Source organism: Oreochromis aureus, linkage group 19 (genome assembly GCF_013358895.1).
Source record: "Oreochromis aureus strain Israel breed Guangdong linkage group 19, ZZ_aureus, whole genome shotgun sequence".
NCBI lineage: Eukaryota > Metazoa > Chordata > Actinopteri > Cichliformes > Cichlidae > Oreochromis > Oreochromis aureus.
Window position 1 is genome coordinate 9,381,521 of NC_052960.1, and position 22,489 is coordinate 9,404,009.

Sequence of the window (22,489 nt, forward strand, 5' to 3'; positions counted from 1 at the left end):
CCTTGTAGATATCACTATGATTGCTCAAGTGCTCATAATGTTTGTTGTCGCATCTCTGTGGCTGCAACTTACAATATTTATCATTATAAGTTTCAGGTTATAGACTTTATCAGCAAAGTGTCAGCATGAGTCATTATTTCTTCTTCTGGTGCCTGACAGGTAATAATGCCTTGTTTGCACACAATAAGCCCTTCAGAAAGTGGAATTTCTTTCCTTAAATGTCTCATCTCCTTTTCTTTAAATACAATCTTTTGTCATTCTCTATTCAGGTGTCTGGGTATTGAGGTTCGTCAGTTTCCCTCTGGGGTCATCACTGATGTCGGATCCAAAGTGCAGATTCTCTGCAGCCATGAAAAGACTGACTACAGGGTGATGCTCTGGTACCAGCAGCAGCCTGGAGAGTAAGCTATGAAACTCTTTGGGTTTTTACACTACCAAGCTGTCACATTTGACCAAGACCAATATAAAGATCATTTCGATATAAATGGAAATCTGGGTGGCAACACAGCAAAGAACGGCTCTCTGATTATCAAAGTTGCACAAAAAGAGCACAGTGCAGTGTACTACTGTGCAGCTAGAGAAGCACAGTGGCAAAAAGTCCCTCTGAACTCTACAAAAACTCCACATTCATTCTCAAACACTGCATTAGCTGTTGTTTTGTGGTTCGATTGATTTGTATAAAACTGTACCGATACACCCCTGTTTCTAATATCTTTTAAGAATGCATGTTACTTAGAGTAAGTACTGCTTACATTAACAGGAAGAAACCTGCAAATAGCAAAGAATTTGAGAAGCTTTGCTTCATTTGACTAAAAACAGCACACATGCTCTTCCTGACCTTTTTTTTTTCCTCACTATTAACGTTTGCAGTCCCTTTTGAACTCACCACCAGCCCTCCCCCCCCCCACCACACACACTCACACAATCTGTTAACTGACTTTTTTGCACTTTACACACCCCTACCTCTGTAAGACATGCTGCTCTATGGACAATCTTTTTTACTCCGGGTTTACAAGCTGCTACACTGGTCACTTTAAACCACTCATAATTATAAATTGTAATTTTTTTTTTTTTTAAATTTATTTATTTTTTTTTAACCTGTCCCGTTTGGCTCTTTTGCCATCAGAATTATTGTCTAAAGGCGAAGAAAGATGCCCAACGGATTTACTTTACCAAATGGACCATCCCAGCCTTGCCGTAATGGTCCATCTGATTCACCTTTTATTGTTTATTTTATTTTCACTTGCTGAATATGGGACAGACTTGACTGGTGGAAAGAAAGGGGAGAAAGAAAGAGGGAAAGAAAAAAAAAACACCTGAGAAGAGGGACGGGGGAAAAGGGCAAAAAACAAAAACCAACAGAATAAGCAGACAAAAAAAAAAAATACATATCGATCACCTGGATCACCTGTTGAGAAAGAAAAAAGAAAGCAAGCAGAAGAAGACAAGAGTAATAAACAAGATCACAATGATATATGGGAATATGACAGTAAATACTAAATATTAAATAAATTGTAAACTGTAAATTCTAAATGTAACTCTTAAGCGTATATTTATTTATTTTCTTCTCCTTTTTTTTAATCTATTTATTAGCTCGTTTTTACACTGATGTAAATGGAGCCTCATCGTCTTGTCTCTCTGTATGCTGCACTGGATACAGCAGAGATGACAATAAAGTTTACTTGGACTTTGACTTTTGTGGTAGTAAGAGTTGCAAAGACCTCTTTATGCAGTGATCTTAGTACGTGAAATGCTACAATTCACAAATCTTAAAGACTGTGCAATGTATCTAATAATAAATTCAGGCAAAGATAAATTTGATTTTTTTAACACCAAGTATAGTAAAGACAACCAGTACATCTTTCAGTACGCCACTTTTACTCGAGTGGCTCAGAAACACTCACAGAACACAAATATGACACTTTCTCCAAGATAAAACTCCTCCCACTTGATATGATCAAATTCCAGTTACTTACACATACAGCCACTAATTATCAGTTTCTAATAATTTCTAAAACTATTAAGTTAATACAGACAAAATGATGCCTTCTTTCAATAATTTGAAATGGTATTCTGTATTCTGGATTAAATGTATCACTGAAGACTCTTTAAAAATATATTTTTGTTGGAGGGACATGTTCCATAAGGTTCTGACTTAATATTCTCTTTCAAATTTCTTTTCAGCTCAGGTCTTTGCTATTTTAAGTCCTTTAGTGAGATGGCAGAAGGTCTACAATACAGCAGCTGCTAAATTCACTGCATCACTGCCCATTTTCCTGATGGGAGGGATTACCAGGAAATGACATAGAAATGATCAACAGACTGAATGTACAGTTATGAGAGCACAGTAGACTTAAGAGGATTGTTCCTTAATCATGCGAAGCAACATAATGATCACTTTCTTCTGCATAACCTTTAACATTATCCTCGTGTCAGGTAATGCATTCGTAACTTTTCAGCTTTTCACGATTTACTCTTATACCGTTTGTTTTACATTGTTGTGGGGTTTTTATTGATATTTTTCACAGGTTCCTCACTCAGTGACCAAGTCTTCCAGACTCCAGCTAATATGTATAAAAATCAAGGACAAAGAGCTGAAATCAACTGTTCACACAGTATAGCTGGCTATGATCGGATCCTCTGGTACAAGCAAACAAAAAGCAAACAGCTTCATTTCCTGGGATATATGGTAGTAAGCCAAGGAGCACCAGAGTCTGGATGGAGGGTCGACATCAAAGGGAGTGCAAATCCACACCAAACCTGCACATTAATAATAAAAGATCTCACCCTGAACAGCAGTGCAGTTTACTTCTGTGCTGCTAGATACCACAGTACTATATATCAATGCTCCTCAATACAAAAACCACTTCACTCTTAGTTTTTATCTCTTAAAGCTCACAGCCGCTTGCACCTTTATTCTAACCAACATTGGTCTTGTGATTATAATCCAAAACTGGAATGGGAGGTCCTTACTGTGAAGAAAAGCCTTTTTTTTTTTTTTTTTCCCTTACACGTCTCCTCTCAGCCTCATCCTCGACACAATTTGGCTGAAGTCAGAACATGGTGGGACCCCTGACAAAACAAAAACTAACAAAGTGGTTTGTGAAGGAGAGACCATGATCCTCATTGTCTACGTACCCTTTAAAAACAAACACTGAGCCAGCAAAGAAATAGCTGGAAGTGGGGCTGTTGCTGTCAATCATTTACAGCTAAATGACAGTGGTCTGTAGTTTTGTGCCGTTAGCATACACAGTGATGTGAGAAGTAGGAGAAGCTGTACAAAAACTGACCATTAAACTAATACTAGAAATGACATGACTTTTATGTCCTTCCAGTAGGTGGCGCTGGACTGCAGTAACTGCCAAATATTCAAGTCACCCATTGTTCTGCTTTCAGACAGAAGCTCCTCATGATGACATCCAGTTTATTTTAGCATATTAGTAATCACATTTATGATTTAGGAGTCCCACTTCATATCATCTATAGTTTTGCTCTCTTTCCAGGTGTTAAGGTCTACCAAACATCTTTGAAAGTTTTCCAAAAGCCTGAAGACATAGTCTAGCTTGGTTTGTATCCATTGAAAGTTAACTACACACTCATGCAGTGTGTAATCACAAAACTTAACAGCGTACCATACCTAAAATGGTCCATCTAAAGGCACCTGAGCACAGTGGAGTGTACTACTGTGCAGCTAGCGATGCACACTGATGATGAAATTAGTGATTAAAAAACCCTCCCCTCAATACAAAAACTTAGACCCATCAAGTGGTTTTAAACTGAACATACCTGTAATGTAAGTCTATTTAAAAAGCTGCATGTGATGTATAACTAGTCCCAAACATTATATTTGGTAATAAGGACATTTTAAATTAGCACATTCTCAGGGCAAATACATATACAGTAGCTTAAAATAAATATGAATACACTCTTTTTGCTGAGTCTTGAGGACTTCCCCTTCCCTAAAGTAATTTCATAAGGTAGCAGTATGTTTGTGATGCAGTTCAGAATTCATTCTAGAGCCTGCCCTCAATGTGACAACAAATGGGAGTGCAAATAAAGGACAGACCTTTATTAACCACAATAACAATTAAAGATCTCACTGAACATCAGTGCAGTGTACTTCTGTGCTGCTAGTTACCACAGTGCTGCATATCACTGCTCGTTAATACAAAAATTTCCTCATCGTGTTCATCTCTTACAGCTCACAGAGACTTGCACCTATATTCTAACCAATAATCTAATCCTATATTGGAATGGGAGGTCCTTACTGAAGTAACTGAAGTAATGCCTGTAGCCTCCCACTACCATTATAAATAGCAGAAGGTTTTAATATTTACAGCAACAGCTGCATCTCCTTGTGGATTATCACTATGATTGCTCAAGTGCTCATAACGTTTGTTGTCTCATCTCTGTGGCTTCAAGGTACATGGACATATTAACTGTGCAATAGATTCCTAAGCTTTCATTTTTTTAATGTATTGGCTGAGAAACATTTCTCAAAGAATGATCAGAATTACTTTTTTTTCCCACAGGTCATTCCCAGGATGTGACTCAATACCCTGAAATCAGCTGGCGTTTCCTCAACAAAGCTGCAGAGATGAACTGCAGCCACAACAAAGATACACGTTATAGTCAGATGTACTGGTACATTCAAAGACCAGGAGAGACCATGAGGCTCATCGTCTACACAGCATTTCGTGGGAACCCGGACTATGGTGGGGCGCCTGAAAACAAATATTCAGCCAGCAAAGCAGCCATTGAGAACGGAGCTCTTACTGTGAATAACTTGCAGCAGAATGACAGCGGTGTGTATTTTTGTGCTGTCAGCATGCACTGTGGTGTGAGAAGTAGGAGAAGCTGTACAAAAACTGCCTGACAATTAATCTGATATTAGAAATGATTTATGTCCTCCAGTAGGTGGCGCTGGAGCTCAAGAAATACTGACATCTAAGAATAGCTGCCTAAAAGAAGGGGGTGTTAGTAAGAGTCAACTGGTGTTTTGTTCACAGACAGGAGCTCATCATGCTGACATTAAAACACAGAACATGCTCCTCCCACTTCACTTTCCTCATAAACCTCTGTGGGGTCAGTCAGGTTATCTGATGTCAAATCCCAGCAGTTTAAATCCATAAATAAATGTTTCTTGCCAAAGAAACAACATGATGATTCATTTTCTCTTTTTCTGGTGCCTGACAGGTAATAACTTATTTGCTTACAATAAAATCCTCAGACAGCAGAAATGGTTTCAGTGATTGTATAATCTGTTGCAATTTAAAAATAATTTTTTCTTCATTCTCTATCCAGGTGTCTGTCTGGGATTCGAGGTCCGTCAGTCTCCCTCTGAGTTCATCACAAATGTTGGATCCAAAGTGCAGATTTTCTGCAACCATGAAAAGACTGACTACACAGTGATGCTCTGGTACCAGCAGTCACCTGGAGAGACCGCTATGAAACTCATTGGGTTTTTAAACGTCAACACTCCAAAATTTGAAGATGAAAATAAGGATAATTTTGAAATCACTGGTGATCTGAGTGCGATTACAGCAAAAAACGGTTCTCTGATAGTCAACAAAGCTAAAGGACACAGTGCAACGTACTATTGTGCAGCAAGTAAAGCACAATGACACAAAGTCCCTCTGAACTTTACAAAAACTCAATATTTTTTATCCTTGTGGTTTGGATGAGACAAGTTCTCAAACACCTGCTTGAGTGGTTGTTTTGTGGCTTAATCCAGTCACATTTAGTAATATGTGTACTAATACACTGTTTATACAACTAAGAAGGAATCCCAAATAAGCAACACACAAAAAAACAATGTTATTTGACATAACCATCAACATTAAGGGGTCAGAGGTCTGTTTCCAAATAGTTGCCAAACCCCTTTATGAGCTCCCATAAGTGAAAAAACTGAGATAATGATGTATAAGAAAATAGGATATATAATAGAAGGACTATGTGGGCTTGCACAGCCCAAAGGCTCGGCTCTCTTAAACTTGCTGACAAATAACATTCATATACAGGTTTTTGGGTTTCAATTCAGGTCTTTTTTTTCTTTCCTTGCTTTATATTCTTTAAGGATTCTGATGGCATTTTTCACAGGTTCCTTACTCATTGACAAAGTCTACTAAACTCCAGCTGGTGTGTATAAAAAAAAAAAAATCAAGAAAAAACACCCAAAGGAAAAACAGCTGAAATCAACTGAGTCTAAAAAAATGCAACCAAAACCTCTGATAGAAGCAGGCATACATTTTAATAGGATATTAAAAAAGACTTTATGTCATTCTGCTAGGTGGCGATGGAGCTCAATGAATACTAATATCTAAACATGCAGTAGCTACTTCAAAGAGGAGGGTGTCGATAAAAGTGTCCAATGCTAAAGTTACTCAGTTTGTAGTCAAGCTAAAGGCACCTGAGCATAGTGCAGTCTACTATACACACGAAGAAAAAAAAAACCCTTTTAAAATTAAACACACTCCTCCCACATCTTGGTAAGATCCAAGCAAGCATTGTGTTCACAGCACTTCCTCTGTGAGGTCAGTCATATGATCTGATGTCAAATCCCAGCAATTTAAATCTTTAAACTCTTTGACACTTTATCAAAGGAAGGACAACATGATTAATTTTTTCTTTTTCTGGTGTCTGACAGGTAATAGCTTGTTTACCGTTTATCTTTTGAACATGGAAATCATTTCATTAAATATATATCATTTGTTGTGATTTAAAAATAATCTTTTCTTCATTCTCTATCCAGGTGTCTGTCTGGGATTTGAGGTCCGTCAGTTTCCCTCTGAGTTCATCACAGACGTTGGATCCAAAGTGCATATTTTCTGCAGCCATGAAAAGACTGACTACAGGGTGATGCTCTGGTACCAGCAGTCACCTGGAGAGACCGCTATGAAACTCATTGGGTTTTTAAATGCCAACACTCCAAAATTTGAAGATGAAAATAACGATAATTTTGAAATCAGTGGCGATCTGAGTGGGAGTACAGCAAAAAACGGTTCTCTGATAGTCAAGAAAGCTAAAGGACAAGAACACAGTGCAATGTACTATTGTGTAGCAAGTAAAGCACAATGACACAAAGTCCCTCTGAACTTTACAAAAACTCCAGATGATTTTTTTATTATTGTGGTTTTGATAAGAGAAGCTCTCAAGCACCTGCTTGAGTGGTTTTCTTATGGATTGATCCATTCACGCAAAATTGCACTAATATAATAAGCAGTTTGTAAAAGCAGCAAGGATGCAAGAATTAGCAAATATGTGCAACTTTCTTCGACATAACCATCAGCATTAACTGCTGACTTACTCCTGCAAGCCTTATGAATGTTTGTATTCCCTTTACTACCCCTAGGAATTGCAACAAGCTCTTGAATTGCAACAACAGATTTAATTTCCGTCAACACCAACAAATGATCGGTCTTCTTCTTTTCTGTCAGCATAGGGTTCGTGGTACAGGGAATTCCATGGTAATTCATATTTAAAAATTCTGCATAATTTGGTACAGAATTTGGTAATGCCTCTGTGGCACTTAATGTTTAGACACAAAGCATTCTCTACAGGTTTTGAAAATATTCAGAGAAATTTCTGAACCATTCTTTAGGCTCAAAAAGGTTTTGACAAATAACCTTCTGGTACACCAGCTGTTTTGGGGTTGAATTTTTGTCTTTGTCGTTTTCAGTCCTTAATAAATTGGCCCTACATCTGTAGTGTAGTGGTTATTCAGTGCCCACTGCATCAAGGCCCATTTTCCTGATAACAGGAGTGAGATATGATTACAAGGACTGAATGTACAGTTGTTCTTGAATATAGTCATGCAACACAACATGATAATCACTGTCCTCTGCACAAGATTTAACATTAGCCCGGTAACATGGTCTTTTTGACTTTTTCCAACATATCCTCTCATATTTATTTGTTTATATTCTGTAGGGATTCAATGACTTGACTGTTATGTACTTCCAGTAGGTGGCGATGGAGCTCAAGAAATGCTGATATCTAAACATGCAGTAGGTACTTCAATGAGGGGGGTGTCAATAAAAGTGTCCATGGGGAAAATGTTAGAGTCACTTCGTGTGCTGCTTTCAGACAGAAGCTCATCATGCTGACATTATTTATTTTGCTTTGGCTCACTGGTAATCCCATTCACTATTTAAGAATCCCACTTTATATTATCTATAGGTTACATGTTTATTGTTCATTTTCTCTCTTTCTAGGTCTTTGTCTGGGTGTTGAAGTTCACCAAACACCTTCAGAAGTTTTCAGGACACCTGGAGAAAATGTCCAGCTGGTCTGCAGCCATGGAAAGACCGACTACACATTCATGCAGTGGTACCAGAAATCCCCTGGAGACCAAGCCCTAAAGCGCATTGGACATTTAAACTACAACAACAAAGAGCATGAGAAATCATTTGAGAAACATTTTAATATTACAGGAGACTTGAGTGGAAGTCAACCAAAGAATGCATCTATGTTTATAGTGGACCTAAAGCCTGAGCACAGTGCAGTGTATTACTGTGCAGCAAGCTATGCACACTGAGTGGAAAACACCTTTCTTTAATACAAAAACTCAGAACCATGAAATCATCAAAGTGGATGGTTTTAAACTGAACAGACTCCTCCCACCTCTTGGTTAGATCCCAGCTGACTACAGGGTGATGCTCTGATCCCAACAGCTGCAGGGAGACAGCTATGAAACTCACTGGGTAATTAAACTATCCAGCTGTCACATTTGCAGAACAACATAGAGATCATTTCAATATCACTGGAACTGTGGGTGGAGATGCTGCAAAGAATAGCTCAATTAATACCCAAGTCAAAGGACAGGAGCACTTTCAAAAAAGTTTTTTTGAACTTTACAAAAGCTCCACATATTTGATCATTGCTCGTTTAGATAAGACAAGCTCCCACCACCTGCTTTAGTGGTTGTATTGCAGCTTCAATGTTTCATTTTCATTTAACTATGCACATAATTTAAGTACACTTTATATAACCAGGAAGGAAGCACATATTAGCAGAACACTCCTTAACATACTTAAACAAAGCATCTCCATATGAAAGAATTTTTTTTAGCAGTAGGAAACACACAGATCCATCTTTAGACGTGTGAAACTTTAATTCACACATCCTGAAATACTGTATAATTAATCACAATTTAGATTTTTTGTAACACTGTTAATAGCAAAGCTGACAAATAAATCTATTTTTAAATACAACATGTGGACTAAAAGCCACATTTACACAGAAACCACAGAAACACTCACAGAAAAACACAAACATGACAGTTTACTTAGAGAAAGCTCCACCCAGCAATCTGCAGTTTCATCTGCAATGACGTGATGATTCTTCATCTCCTCCCTTTCCCTTCTTAAACCTCAGTCATGTCAGATAGGCAGATGGTTCTCAGTATAAACAATAGTGTGGTCCAATTTCTTCAACTCATAGCCACTAAAATCTTATATAAAGTTTCTAAACACATCTAAAGTCAAGCTTTGAATACAGACAAGATGATCTCCCTTTTAATGTTCTGCTACTTTTCAGGTAATAATTTGAAAAGGTGCTAATTTCTTTAAGTATGGAAATACTTGCACTCTGTTTTTTGGCTTGTTTCTTTAAAATGTATCAACCTTCACAAGCTAAAGTTCTCTTTTATCTTTGTTCTAGGTGCTAGTCTGGGGATTGAGGTTCGTCAGTCTTCCTCTGATATCATCGCAAAGGCTAGTGACAAAGTTCAGATTTTCTGCAGTCATGATAAAACTGACTACAGAATGATGTTCTGGTACAAGCAGTCGCCTGGAGACACGGCTATGAAACTCATTGGGTTTTTAAACTATGCAGCTGTCACAGTTGAAGAACAATATAGAGATCATTTCAATATCACTGGAAATCTTGGGGGCGATTCTGCAAAGAATGGCTCACTAACTATCCAAGTCAAAGGACAAGAGCACAGTGCAGTGTACTACTGTGCAGCAAGCAAAGCACAATGACAGAAAGCTCCTCTGAACTTTACAAAAACTCCACATAATTTTTATCATTGGTGGTTTTGACAAGACAAGCTCCCAAGCACCTGCTGTAGTGATCGTCGTTTGACTTGATCCATGTTGGATGCTTTTTAAAGCACATACTGTTTACAAAACCAAGAAGCAGACACACTCCTCCAAGCCTTACAAAGGTTCACATTTCCTTTTCTGCCACTAGGAGTTGCAAAGACATCACTAAACATATTCATGCAGTAAGACACTAATGCAGTACTCGTGAAATACTCTAATTCAGTTATCCTTAAAGACTGCGCAGCCTAAGTTTGTGGCTGACAATTTGCGGTTGTTATAGTCAGCAAATAGGAATTAAATCAGTTTTTCAATATGTAAACAAGAATGTTGTGTTATTCCAGTACACAGAAATCTTCAGGGAAACATCAGTTGAAGAGAAAACTCCTCCCAGCAACTGTAAAGCGATGACGTTTCATCATCACATCCTTTCCTTCTTAAACCTCAGTTATGTCAGCTGGGCTGTTAATTCTTAGTATAAACACTTGGTGTGATCTAATTCTAGTCATTTAAATGCACTAAACTCTGTTATAAAGTTTCTAAATGCTTAGAAAGTCTTCTAAAGGCTTTATGTTGTTAAAGATAAAATGATCTGCCTTCTAATTTTCTGCTGCCTCCCAGGTAATCATTTTAAAAGATGTCAATTTCTTTAAGCCTGGAAATAACAGATTTTTGTATTTGTTTTAATTTATCAGCTAACAAAAAGTTCTCTTTTCTTCTTTGGTCTAGGGGTTTTTCTCGGGCTTGAGGTCCGTCAGTCTTCTTCTGATATCATCGCAAATGTTAGTTCAAATGTGCAGATTTTCTGCAGCCACGATAAAACTGACTACTATGTGATGTTCTGGTACCAGCAGTCGCCTGGAGACACGGCTATGAAACTTATTGGGTTTTTAAACTATGCAGCTGTCACACTTGAAGAACAATATAGAGATCATTTCAGTATCACTGGAAATCTTGGGGGCAATTCTGCAAAGAATGGCTCACTAACTATCCAAGTCAAAGGACAAGAGGACAGTGCAGTGTACTACTGTGCAGCAAGCAAAGCACAATGACAGAAAGCTCCTCTGAACTTTACAAAAACTCCACATAATTTTTATCATTGGTGGTTTTGACAAGACAAGCTCCCAAGCACCTGCTGTAGTGGTCGTTGTTTGACTCGATCCATTCATATAAAATTTATGAATTATACCCTTGTTTCTATTCTCCTTTAGTTCGGCATGTTGGATGCTTTTTAAAGCACATACTGTTTACAAAACCAAGAAGCAGACACACTCCTACAAGCCTTACAAAGGTTCACATTTCTTTTTCTGCCACTAGGAGTTGCAAAGACATCATCACTAAAAATATTCATGCAGTAAGACACTAATGCAGTACTCGTGAAATACTCTAATTCAGTTATCCTTAAAGACTGCGCAGCCTAAGTTTGTGGCTGACAATTTGCGGTTGTTATAGTCAGCAAATAGGAATTAAGTCAGTTTTTCAATATGTAAACAAGAATGTTGTTCTATTCCAGTACACAGAAATCTTCAGGGAAACATCAGTTGAAAAGAAAACTCCTCCCAGCAACTGTAAAGCGATGACGTTTCTTCATCACATCCTTTCCTTCTTAAACCTCAGTTATGTCAGCTGGGCTGTTAATTCTTAGTATAAACACTTGATGTGATCTAATTCTAGTCATTTAAATCCACTAAACTCTGTTATAAAGTTTCTAAATGCTTAGAAAGTCTAAAGGCTTTATGTTGTTAAAGATAAAATGATCTGCCTTCTAATTTTCTGCTGCCTCCCAGGTAATCATTTTAAAAGATGTCAATTTCTTTAATCCTGGAAATAACAGATTTTTGTATTTGTTTTAATTTATCAGCTAACAAAAAGTTCTCTTTTCTTCTTTGGTCTAGGGGTTTTTCTCGGGCTTGAGGTCCGTCAGTCTTCTTCTGATATCATCGCAAATGTTAGTTCAAATGTGCAGATTTTCTGCATCCACGATAAAACTGACTACTATTTGATGCTCTGGTACCAGCGTCCACCTGGGGAAACAGCCATGAAACTCATCGGGTATTTGTACCACAAACAAGTCACAATGGAAGATCAGTACAAAAGCAATTTCACTATTTCTGGAGATTTGACTGGGAGTACAGCAAAGAACAGCTCTCTGATAGTCAAAGCTACACAACAAGAGGACAGTGCAGTGTACTACTGCGCAGCAAGCAAAGCACAATGACAGAAATCCTCTGTGAACATTACAAAAACTCCATAATCTGGAACCATCAGTGGTTTGAAACCAGAATGGAAACAAACTGACATCAGACACCTGGTTTTGTTCTTTTGGTTTTTAATTGAGATATTATTTTGTTGATTTCTTCCAATTACTGATAATAAAAGGTAATTATTTCTAATATATAATAAAAAATCTGTTAAAGCAGCATATCTTATGTCGATGATTAAAATAAGAGCATATATTCTGTATAACCTGCAGGACGACAATGATACACCATCTAAAAAACTGGCAACATTCCCAAGTTTGAAGTTTGTTTTACATTTACAATGCAGTAAATCTTTGCTTATCAAAACATTTATCATTGACAGGACTTTTAGAAAATGATAATGAGCATTTTCCATATTTTCTTATATTTAACAAGCTAAACAATAAAAGACTAAATTATCTTCATCTGCAGCTGAAGCCACTCCCCTTCTGCCTACATCTTAGTAGCTTCTTCCTGAAATGGCAATCAGCTCAGTGACATGGTGCTTTCAGCAGAGACTGTTTTAATTTAAACGCTTCAGCACATTCATGATTTTATCGCCACATCTCTACATTATGATTAGATTTCTTTTTTTCTTTTTCCTCACAGGTAACTGCTTCGCGGTGACGTGACACACACTGCATTCGCTTATTTTAAAATCATTAATTTTTCCATCTCTGCTTACAGCAGGCATCTCTCTGGGGATAGAGATCCGTCAGTTTCCGTCTGCTGTAATCAAAAAGGTCAATGATGATGTACAGCTACTCTGCACCCATGATAAAAGTGACTACAGAGTGATGCTTTGGTACCAGCGATTACCTGGAGAGACAGCTCTGAAACTTGTTGGATATGGATATACACAGTTCAAAGATGACAGCGTGGAGGAACCATTTAGAGAACGTTTCAAATTAGAGGGGGATTTGAATTCGGATAAAAAGAACGGCTCACTTTTCATCAACAAACTAAAAGCACCTGAACATACAGCAACGTATTTCTGTGCTGCCAGTCAACCACAGTACATCAAACACCCATCTGCTCTAAACAAAAACCTCTTCCCATGTCTCCTGTTACAGAAGAGCCTATTAGTCATCATATTCAGCAGCAGCACTAAGACTCACGGCTATAGGAAGTATTTGTCAAGGAGATTTCTGGATAACAAGAAATCTTACAGATTATTCACTAAAAGAAAAAAGATATTTATAATTTTTCAGTTAATAATTAACTTGAGGGAAGTAATGATGACATCATGAAACACAGTGTCAACACTTTCTGAGCTAACCTTTAAAGATGACTTTGAGGAACAGCATTATTTTTTATATTCTTAAATTAAGCATCAATACCAAGGATTTCTGCACAAAACCCCCAGAAAGAACAAAACGCATTTTTTATTTTAAAAACCAGTCCATTTGTCATTGAGTACACCCCCCCCAAAAAAACCAAGCTGTTGATGAACAACTCTGATTTCACTACATCACTTCCTGTCTCTCCTTCTGACTCACAAAGCACTGAAGAGACCATTTGTGTGCTGACATCCAACATGAAGCCATCTAGTTTCATTGTTGCCATCCTAATCGTGTTCTGGATTAAAGGTAAAACCGAACTCTTACAAAATCAGTTTATGTGGAGAATAAAAAAAGGTAAATATTCAGACGTCTTTCTCCTTTTCCCCCCCCCCTCTCTTCTTCTCCAGGAGCTTATCTCAGCAAAGAAAAACAGCTGTCTCAGTCTCCAACTCAACTGTTAGTGGAACCAAACCAACAAGTGAACCTGACCTTCACTCATAACATCACTAATTACGATACCATTCTCTGGTATCAGCGCTCACCAGGCGACACCTCCCTGAAGCTGATTGCCTACGTCTATTTTACAAATCTAAATGTTGAGAAGCCATTTGAAGGCAACTTTCAGGTGAGTGGAGATGGGAGAAAAACAGTTTATCTCCATATCCTGAACCCACGACACCCGGAAGACAGTGGAGAATATTTTGGAGCAGCACGTATACACAGTTATAAAGATGGTGATGCTCTCATACAAAAACCCTCATCCTGATCTAGTCGATAACAGTACCCCAACAGGAAACCACACAGACTTCGTGAAACTGTACCAAGTTAAAATAGTGAAACTGCAAAAAATGCTTGGCTACAAAATTACAATTACTCTTTTATATAACTGTTGCTTCTCTCAGTGGAACCCACTTTGTGTTTTCAGACTATAATTTTTGATCCAAACTGCATTTAGCCTTGATAAAATGTACTAAATGCTTCAAGGATGCATTATTTGCAAAACTTTGGTCGCACAGAGTTTATATTTACAGATTGCTACTAACACTTCTGACACACCCACTAAGCGTTGCAAAGAACTAAGTTGTTCAGTCTGGAAACCATAGCATTGCATGTGCCATTTTCATGTTTATTATCTATATCTATAACTATATCTATACATCTATGCCCAAGCAATGAAATAATTAGGCAGCCACCACCACACCTGTAGAGCATGTGCAGAAGAACAGAAGTTTCACACTGAGGTTTTCATTACAGATAAAAACCCCAAAACATAATTTGTTGCCATTACCAATTTCCAAAGAAGCTGATGCATTTCACTGTGGAAGAAACCTGGCTTTCAGTTATAAATGCTGCCCTCCATTTTCAGCTCTTTCACCCATAAAGTTCAAATAACGTTTTTCCTTCAGTCTCTTTAAAATGTTTTATGTCTAAATAAAAGACTGAACAGCAGAGAGCAGTGGTGACACATGAACAGGGTAAAAAGAAAGCTCCTCCCTCCTCTTCACAAATGTACAATAAAGGAAGATGTAGTGTCAGGGTGCTTTCATTCATAGCTTTGTATATCTACATCTAAATCATAGTTATATAGACCACTGCAGCGACAGTGAAGATTAAGCATTGCTATAAGGATTTTAAAATGTTTATTGTATTGTCTTTGTCTTTGTTTGCAGGTAGGTAGAAAATAAACGGATGTGTGTACTTTCTCATGACAATATCAAACCAGTTTTTCTTTTTGTCCTAGACACTGTGCTGTCAGCACTTGTGATTAAGCAAACACCTTTAAATCTTCTGATAAAACCACAACAGCAAGAAGCCAAGCTCGATTGCTACCATGGAGACAACAGCTATCCCTACATGTTCTGGTACCAGCACAAGTCAGCAGCAGGAGGCCAGCGGACAATGGACCTGATTGGACAGCTTCATTATGAAAACCCAACTGTTGAAAAGACCTTTGAGAGCAAATTTAACATAACAGGCCATTCAAAGGGCAAAGCTCAGCTTGTAATCTCCAATGTTAACCTAGAAGACACAGCACAATACTTCTGTGCTGCGAGTCAGCACGGTGTTTCAACTCCTGTGGCTGCTTTACAAAAAGCCGGTGGCAAACAGCATCAAAACCACACCTGCATGATTGATAAAGGAGGCGTGACAGTTCCAGAGTCTACTTTCACACAGTTTCTCTCACTTTGGTCCCTTTATCACTGATCAGATTCTGGTGTCATTTCCAGCATTGTTGGCTCAATCCATTTCTACCCATTTAATTTCCTCTTATAAAGGAAAAGAGACTCCTGGTTCTTTCTGCAGGTCAGGTGAGCACTGTTATGTTTCACAAATCTCCCCAAGATAGTGCAACTGCAAGCATAATGATGCCTCTCTTGTAATGATGCTCTGGTATCAGCAAAGACAGGAGAATGTGTTTATAACTGCTATGGATGTGAACAGTCCCCAAATTATGAGGGTCAATTTGGAGAATAAGCATAACTTTTACATTTGTTGCTTTTTAAAACCAGAGATCAGGCTGAGAGTCAGACAGCCAATAAAAATGAAACAGAATGAGGATGATTTTATTTGCAGAATTATTTTGTTTGCAATCACAATTATAATTTTAGAGTAATGTCCTATTCCTATCAAACAGATAGGAATACTCTTGCTGCTATCCATCCGTGTGTCACAAAACACTGTCTAAATAAAATGACTGAACAGCAGAGAGCAGTGACAACACATGAAAATGCTAAGATAGCTCCTCCCTCTTCTTAACACACATATACAATAAAGGAACATGTAATGTCAGAGTGTTTTCATTGACACCTCTGTATATGTATATCCACGTCAGTTACATAGATCATTGCTATTTCAGGATTTTCTCCAGTAAAGGTTCGAAATGTTTGGAATTTTGGTTTTGTCTTTGCTCACAGGTAAGCAGAAAAAAAAAAGATGTGTGTACTTTCTCATAACAATATTAATCCTTCCTGTGAACCTTCAGTTTGGTTTTGTTTTTGTCCTCTAGACTGTGTGCTGTCATCGCTTGTGATTCAGCAAACACCTTTAAATCTTCTGATAAAACCAGAACAACGACAAGCCCAGATTGAATGCTACCATGGAGTGAGTGACTATATCTACATGTACTGGTACCAGCACAAGTCAGCAGCAGGAGGCCAGCGAACAATGGACCTGATTGGACGGCTTCAATATGGAAACCCAACTCTTGAAAAGACCTTTGAGAGCAAATTTAACATAACAGGCTATTCAACGGCCAAAGCTCAGCTTGAAATCTCCAATGTTAATCCGGCAGACACAGCACAATACTTCTGTGCTGCGAGTCGGCACAGTGTTTCAACTCCTCTGCCTGCTTTACAAAAAGCTGGTGGCACACAGCATCAAAACCACACCTGCATGATTGATAAAGGAGGAGTGACAGTTCTAAAGTCTGCCTTCTCACAGTTTCTCTCACTTTGGTCCTTTTATCACTGCTCAGATTAAGATGTCATTTCCTGCATTGTTGGCTCTGTTTATATTTCTACCCATTTAACTTCCTCTTCTAAAGGAAAAGAGACTCCTGGTTCTTTTTGCAGGTCAGGTGAGCACTGTTATGTTTCACAAATGTCCTCCCCAAGATAGTAAATGAAAAGTTTCATCTCCAAATAAACTGCAAGCATAATGATGCCTCTCTTGTAATGATGCTCTGGTATCAGCAAAGACAGGAGAATGTGTTTATAACTGCTATGGATGTGAACAGTCCCCAAATTATGAGGGTCATTTTGAAGAATAAGCATAACTTTTACATTTGTTGCTTTTTAAAACCAGAGATCAGGCTGAGAGTCAGACAGCCAATAAAAATGAAACAGAATCAGGATGATTTTATTTGCAATCCAATTATAATTTTAGAGTAATGTCCTATTCCTATCACACAGAAAGAGCATCTAGCTCTTCAATGGAGCCCCCTCTGACTATTCAGGCAACCTTTTCAGTTAGCCTTAATAAAATGTAGTCTTCTCTAACATCCTCTTCTGTCACACAATCCTCCGCCTATCATCCTTCACTACATCCATAAATATTCTCTGTGATGTTCTTGCTGCTTGATAGCTCCAATATTAAACATCAACATTAAAATTCCCCCAATCGCTCAACCTGAGCTATCCCTCTGATGTACTCGTATCTAATTTTGTCCATTCTGGTCACTCCCAATGAAAACCTGAACATTTTCAACTCTGTCACCTCCAGCTCAGCCTCCTGTCTTTGCGTTAGTGCTACTCACTCCAAACCATGTTGTAAACCTTCCCTTTCACTCTTGCTGCTTTCCGTGTGTCACACAAGACTTTGTCTTAATAAAATGACTGAACAGCAGAGAGCAGTGACAACACATGAAAATGCTAAGATAGCTCCTCCCTCTTCTTAACACACATATTCAATGAAGGAACATGTAATGTCAGAGTGTTTGCACTGACACCTCTGTATATCTAGCTCCAAGTCAGTTACATAGATCATTGCTATTTCAGGATTTTCTCCAGTAAAGGTTCGAAATGTTTGGAATTCTGGTTTTGTCTTTGCTCACAGGTAGGTAGAAAAAAAAGATGTGTGTACTTTCTCATAACAATATTAATCCTTCCTGTGAACCTTCAGTTTGTTTTTTGTCCTCTAGACTGTGCGCTGTCATCACCTGTGATTCAGCAAACACCTTTAAATCTTCTGATAAAACCAGAACAACGACAAGCCCAGATCGAATGCTACCATGGAGCGAGTGACTATCAATACATGTACTGGTACCAGCACAGGTCAGCAGCAGGAGGCCAGCGGACAATGGAGCTGATTGGACGGCTTCAATATGGAAACCCAACTCTTGAAAAGACCTTTGAGAGCAAATTTAACATAACAGGCCATTCAACGGCCAAAGCTCAGCTTGTAATCTCCAATGTTAATCCGGCAGACACAGCACAATACTTCTGTGCTGCGAGTCGGCACAGTGTTTCAACTCCTCTGGCTGCTTTACAAAAACTGGTGGCACACAGCATCAAACCCCACCTGCATGATTGATAAAGGAGGAGTGACAGTTCTAAAGTCTGCCTTCACACAGTTTCTCTCACTTTGGTCCTTTTATCACTGCTCAGATTAAGATGTCATTTCCTGCATTGTTGGCTCCGTTTATATTTCTACCCATTTAATTTCCTCTTCTAAAGGAAAAGAGACTCCTGGTTCTTTCTGCAGGTCAGGTGAGCACTGTTATGTTTCACAAATCTCCCCAAGATAGTAAATGAAAAGTTTCATCTCCAAAAAAACTGCAAGCATAATGATGCCTCTCTTGTAATGATGCTCTGGTATCAGCAAAGACAGGAGAATGTGTTTATAACTGCTATGAACAGTCCCCAAATTATGAGGATCAATTTGAAGAATAAGCATAACTTTTACATTTGTTGCTTTTTAAAACCAGAGATCAGGCTAAGAGTCAGACAGCCAGTAAAAATGAAACAGAATGAGGATGATTTTATTTGCAATCCAATTATAATTTTAGAGTGATGTCCTATTCCTATCACACAGAAAGAGCTTCTAGCTCTTCAATGGAGCCCCCTCTGACTATTCAGGCAACCTTTTCAGTTAGCCTTAATAAAATGTAGTCTTCTCTAGCATCCTCTTCTGTCACACAACCCTCCGCCTATCCTCCTTCACTACATCCATAAATATTCTCTGTGATGTTCTTGCTGCTTGATAGCTCCAATATTAAACATCAACATTAAAATTCCCCCAATCGCTCAACCTGAGCTATTCCTCTGATGTACTCGTATCTAATTTTGTCCATTCTGGTCACTCCCAATGAAAACCTGAACATTTTCAACTCTGTCGCCTCCAGCTCAGCCTCCTGTCTTTGCGTTAGTGCTACTCACTCCAAACCATGTTGTAAAGCTTCCCTTTCACTCTTGCTGCTTTCCGTGTGTCACACAAGACTTTGTCTTAATAAAATGACTGAACAGCAGAGAGCAGTGACAACACATGAAAATGCTAAGATAGCTCCTCCCTCTTCTTAACACACATATTCAATGAAGGAACATGTAATGTCAGAGTGTTTGCACTGACACCTCTGTATATCTATCTCCAAATCAGTTACATAGATCATTGCTATTTAAGGATTTTCTCCAGTAAAGGTTCGAAATGTTTGGAATTTTGGTTTTGTCTTTGCTCACAGGTAGGTAGAAAAAAAAAAGATATGTGTACTTTCTCATAACAATATTAATCCTTCCTGTGAACCTTCAGTTTGTTTTTTGTCCTCTAGACTGTGCGCTGTCATCACTTGTGATTCAGCAAACACCTTTAAATCTTCTGATAGAACCAGAACAACGACAAGCCAAGATCGAATGCTACCATGGAGCGAGTGACTATACCTACATGTACTGGTACCAGCACAAGTCAGCAGCTGGAGGCCAGCGGACAATGGACCTGATTGGACGGCTTGAATATGGTGCCCCAACTCTTGAAAAGAGCTTTAAGAGCAAATTTAACATAACAGGCCATGCAACGGCCAAAGCTCAGCTTGAAATCTCCAATGTTAATCCAGCAGACACAGCACAATACTTCTGTGCTGCGAGTCGGCACAGTGTTTCAACTCCTCTGGCTGCTTTACAAAAACTGGTGGCACACAGCATCAAAACCCCACCTGCACGATTGATAAAGGAGGAGTGACAGTTCTAAAGTCTGCCTTCTCACAGTTTCTCTCACTTTGGTCCTTTTATCACTCCTCAGATTAGGATGACATTTCCTGCATTGTTGGCTCTGTTTATATTTCTACCCATTTAATTTCCTTTCTAAAGGAAAAGAGACCCCTGGTTCTTTCTCCAGGTCAGGTGAGCACTGTTATGTTTCACAAATCTCCCCAAGATAATGAATGAAAAAAGTTTCATCTCCAAATACACCGCAAGCATAATGATGCCTCTCTTGTAATGATGCTCTGGTATCAGCAAAGACAGGAGAATGTGTTTATAACTGCTATGAACAGTCCCCAAATTATGAGGGTCATTTTGAAGAATAAGCATAACTTTTACATTTGTTGCTTTTTAAAACCAGAGATCAGGCTGAGAGTCAGACAGCCAATAAAAATGAAACAGAATGAGGATGATTTTATTTGCAATCCAATTATAATTTTAGAGTAATGTCCTATTCCTATCACACAGAAAGAGCTTCTAGCTCTTCAATGGAGCCCCCTCTGACTATTCAGGCAACCTTTTCAGTTAGCCTTAATAAAATGTAGTCTTCTCTAGCATCCTCTTCTGTCACACAATCCTCCGCCTATCCTCCTTCACTACATCCATAAATATTCTCTGAGATGTTCTTGCTGCTTGATAGCTCCAATATTAACATCAACATTAAAATTCCCCCAATCGCTCAACCTGAGCTATTCCTCTGATGTACTCGTATCTAATTTTGTACATTCTGGTCACTCCCAATGAAAACCTGAACATTTTCAACTCTGTCACTTCCAGCTCAGCCTCCTGTCTTTGCGTTAGTGCTACTCACTCCAAACCATGTTGTAAAGCTTCCCTTTCACTCTTGCTGCTTTCCATGTGTCACACAACACTTTATGTCTAAATAAAATGACTGAACAGCAGAGAGCAGTGACAACACATGAAAATGCTAAGATAGCTCCTCCCTCTTCTTAACACACATATACAATAAAGAAACATGTAATGTCAGAGTGTTTGCACTGACACCTCTGTATATCTATCTCCAAGTCAGTTACATAGATCATTGCTATTTCAGGATTTTCTCCAGTAAAGGTTCGAAATGTTTGGAATTTTGGTTTTGTCTTTGCTCACAGGTAGGTAGAAAAAAAAGATGTGTGTACTTTCTCATAACAATATTAATCCTTCCTGTGAACCTTCAGTTTGTTTTTTGTCCTCTAGACTGTGCGCTGTCAGCACTTGTGATTCAGCAAACACCTTTAAATCTTCTGATAAATCCAGAACAACGACAAGCCAAGATCGAATGCTACCATGGATCGAGTGACTATCCCTACATGTACTGGTACCAGCACAAGTCAGCAGCAGGAGGCCAGCGGACAATGGACCTGATTGGACGGCTTGACTTTGGTGCCCCAACTCTTGAAAAGAGCTTTCAGAGCAAATTTAACATAACAGGCCATGCAACGGCCAAAGCTCAGCTTGAAATCTCCAATGTTAATCCAGCAGACACAGCACAATACTTCTGTGCTGCGAGTCGGCACAGTGTTTCAACTCCTCTGGCTGCTTTACAAAAACTGGTGGCACACAGCATGAAAACCACACCTGCATGATTGATAAAGGAGGCGTGACAGTTCTAAAGTCTGCCTTCTCACAATCTTTCTGTCTTTGCTCAGATTCTGATGTCATTTCCTCCACAGAGATCTACCTACAGTGTTGGCTCTGCTGAATTTCCACCCATTTAATTTCCTTTTCTAAAGACAAAATGACTCCTTGCATCACCACCCTGACTTTCTTGATTATCTCAGCAGCAGGTAAAGTTTATCAACACAAAGACAAAAACATACTCTAATTTTTCACACTTTCCTTGCCTTTTCTTTTTACCTGTATTAAGTCCATTCAAGAAATGTAAATATTATTACCATATAGATGATAAAAGATATATTTCTGCTTACTGTGTTTCAGGTGTTTCTGAATCCGTTCTGATCACTCAGTGGCCCCATTACATTTCTAACCCTTCCAATGGCTCGGCAAAGATGCACTGCTACCAGAATGACACAGACTATCAATATCTGTACTGGTATAAACAGCCGAGAGGAAAAAGCTTCCAGCTAATTGTGGCTACTGTAGCTGGAATTTCACAGTTCGAAGAGGGATTCAAATCTGGTTTTCAGGCAGAGAAAAATGACAAGCAGTGGTCTCTGACAATAACCAGTATTCAGGAGAAAGATGAGGCTCTTTATCTCTGCGCTGCAAGGCTA

At 38.6% G+C, this 22,489-nt stretch overlaps 3 gene segments (V, D, J or C); all 3 read left to right on the plus strand.

The window, feature by feature from the left end:
- The window catches only part of LOC116331535, a 56,395-nt gene that overhangs the window by 15,815 nt on the left and 18,091 nt on the right, over positions 1–22,489 (plus strand).
- LOC120434912 lies at positions 4,890–5,751 on the plus strand. The segment is given in 2 exon segments: positions 4,890–5,196; positions 5,305–5,751. Coding segments are annotated over 2 exon segments (357 nt in total).
- LOC120434911 lies at positions 9,397–10,027 on the plus strand. The segment is given in 2 exon segments: positions 9,397–9,537; positions 9,661–10,027. Coding segments are annotated over 2 exon segments (357 nt in total).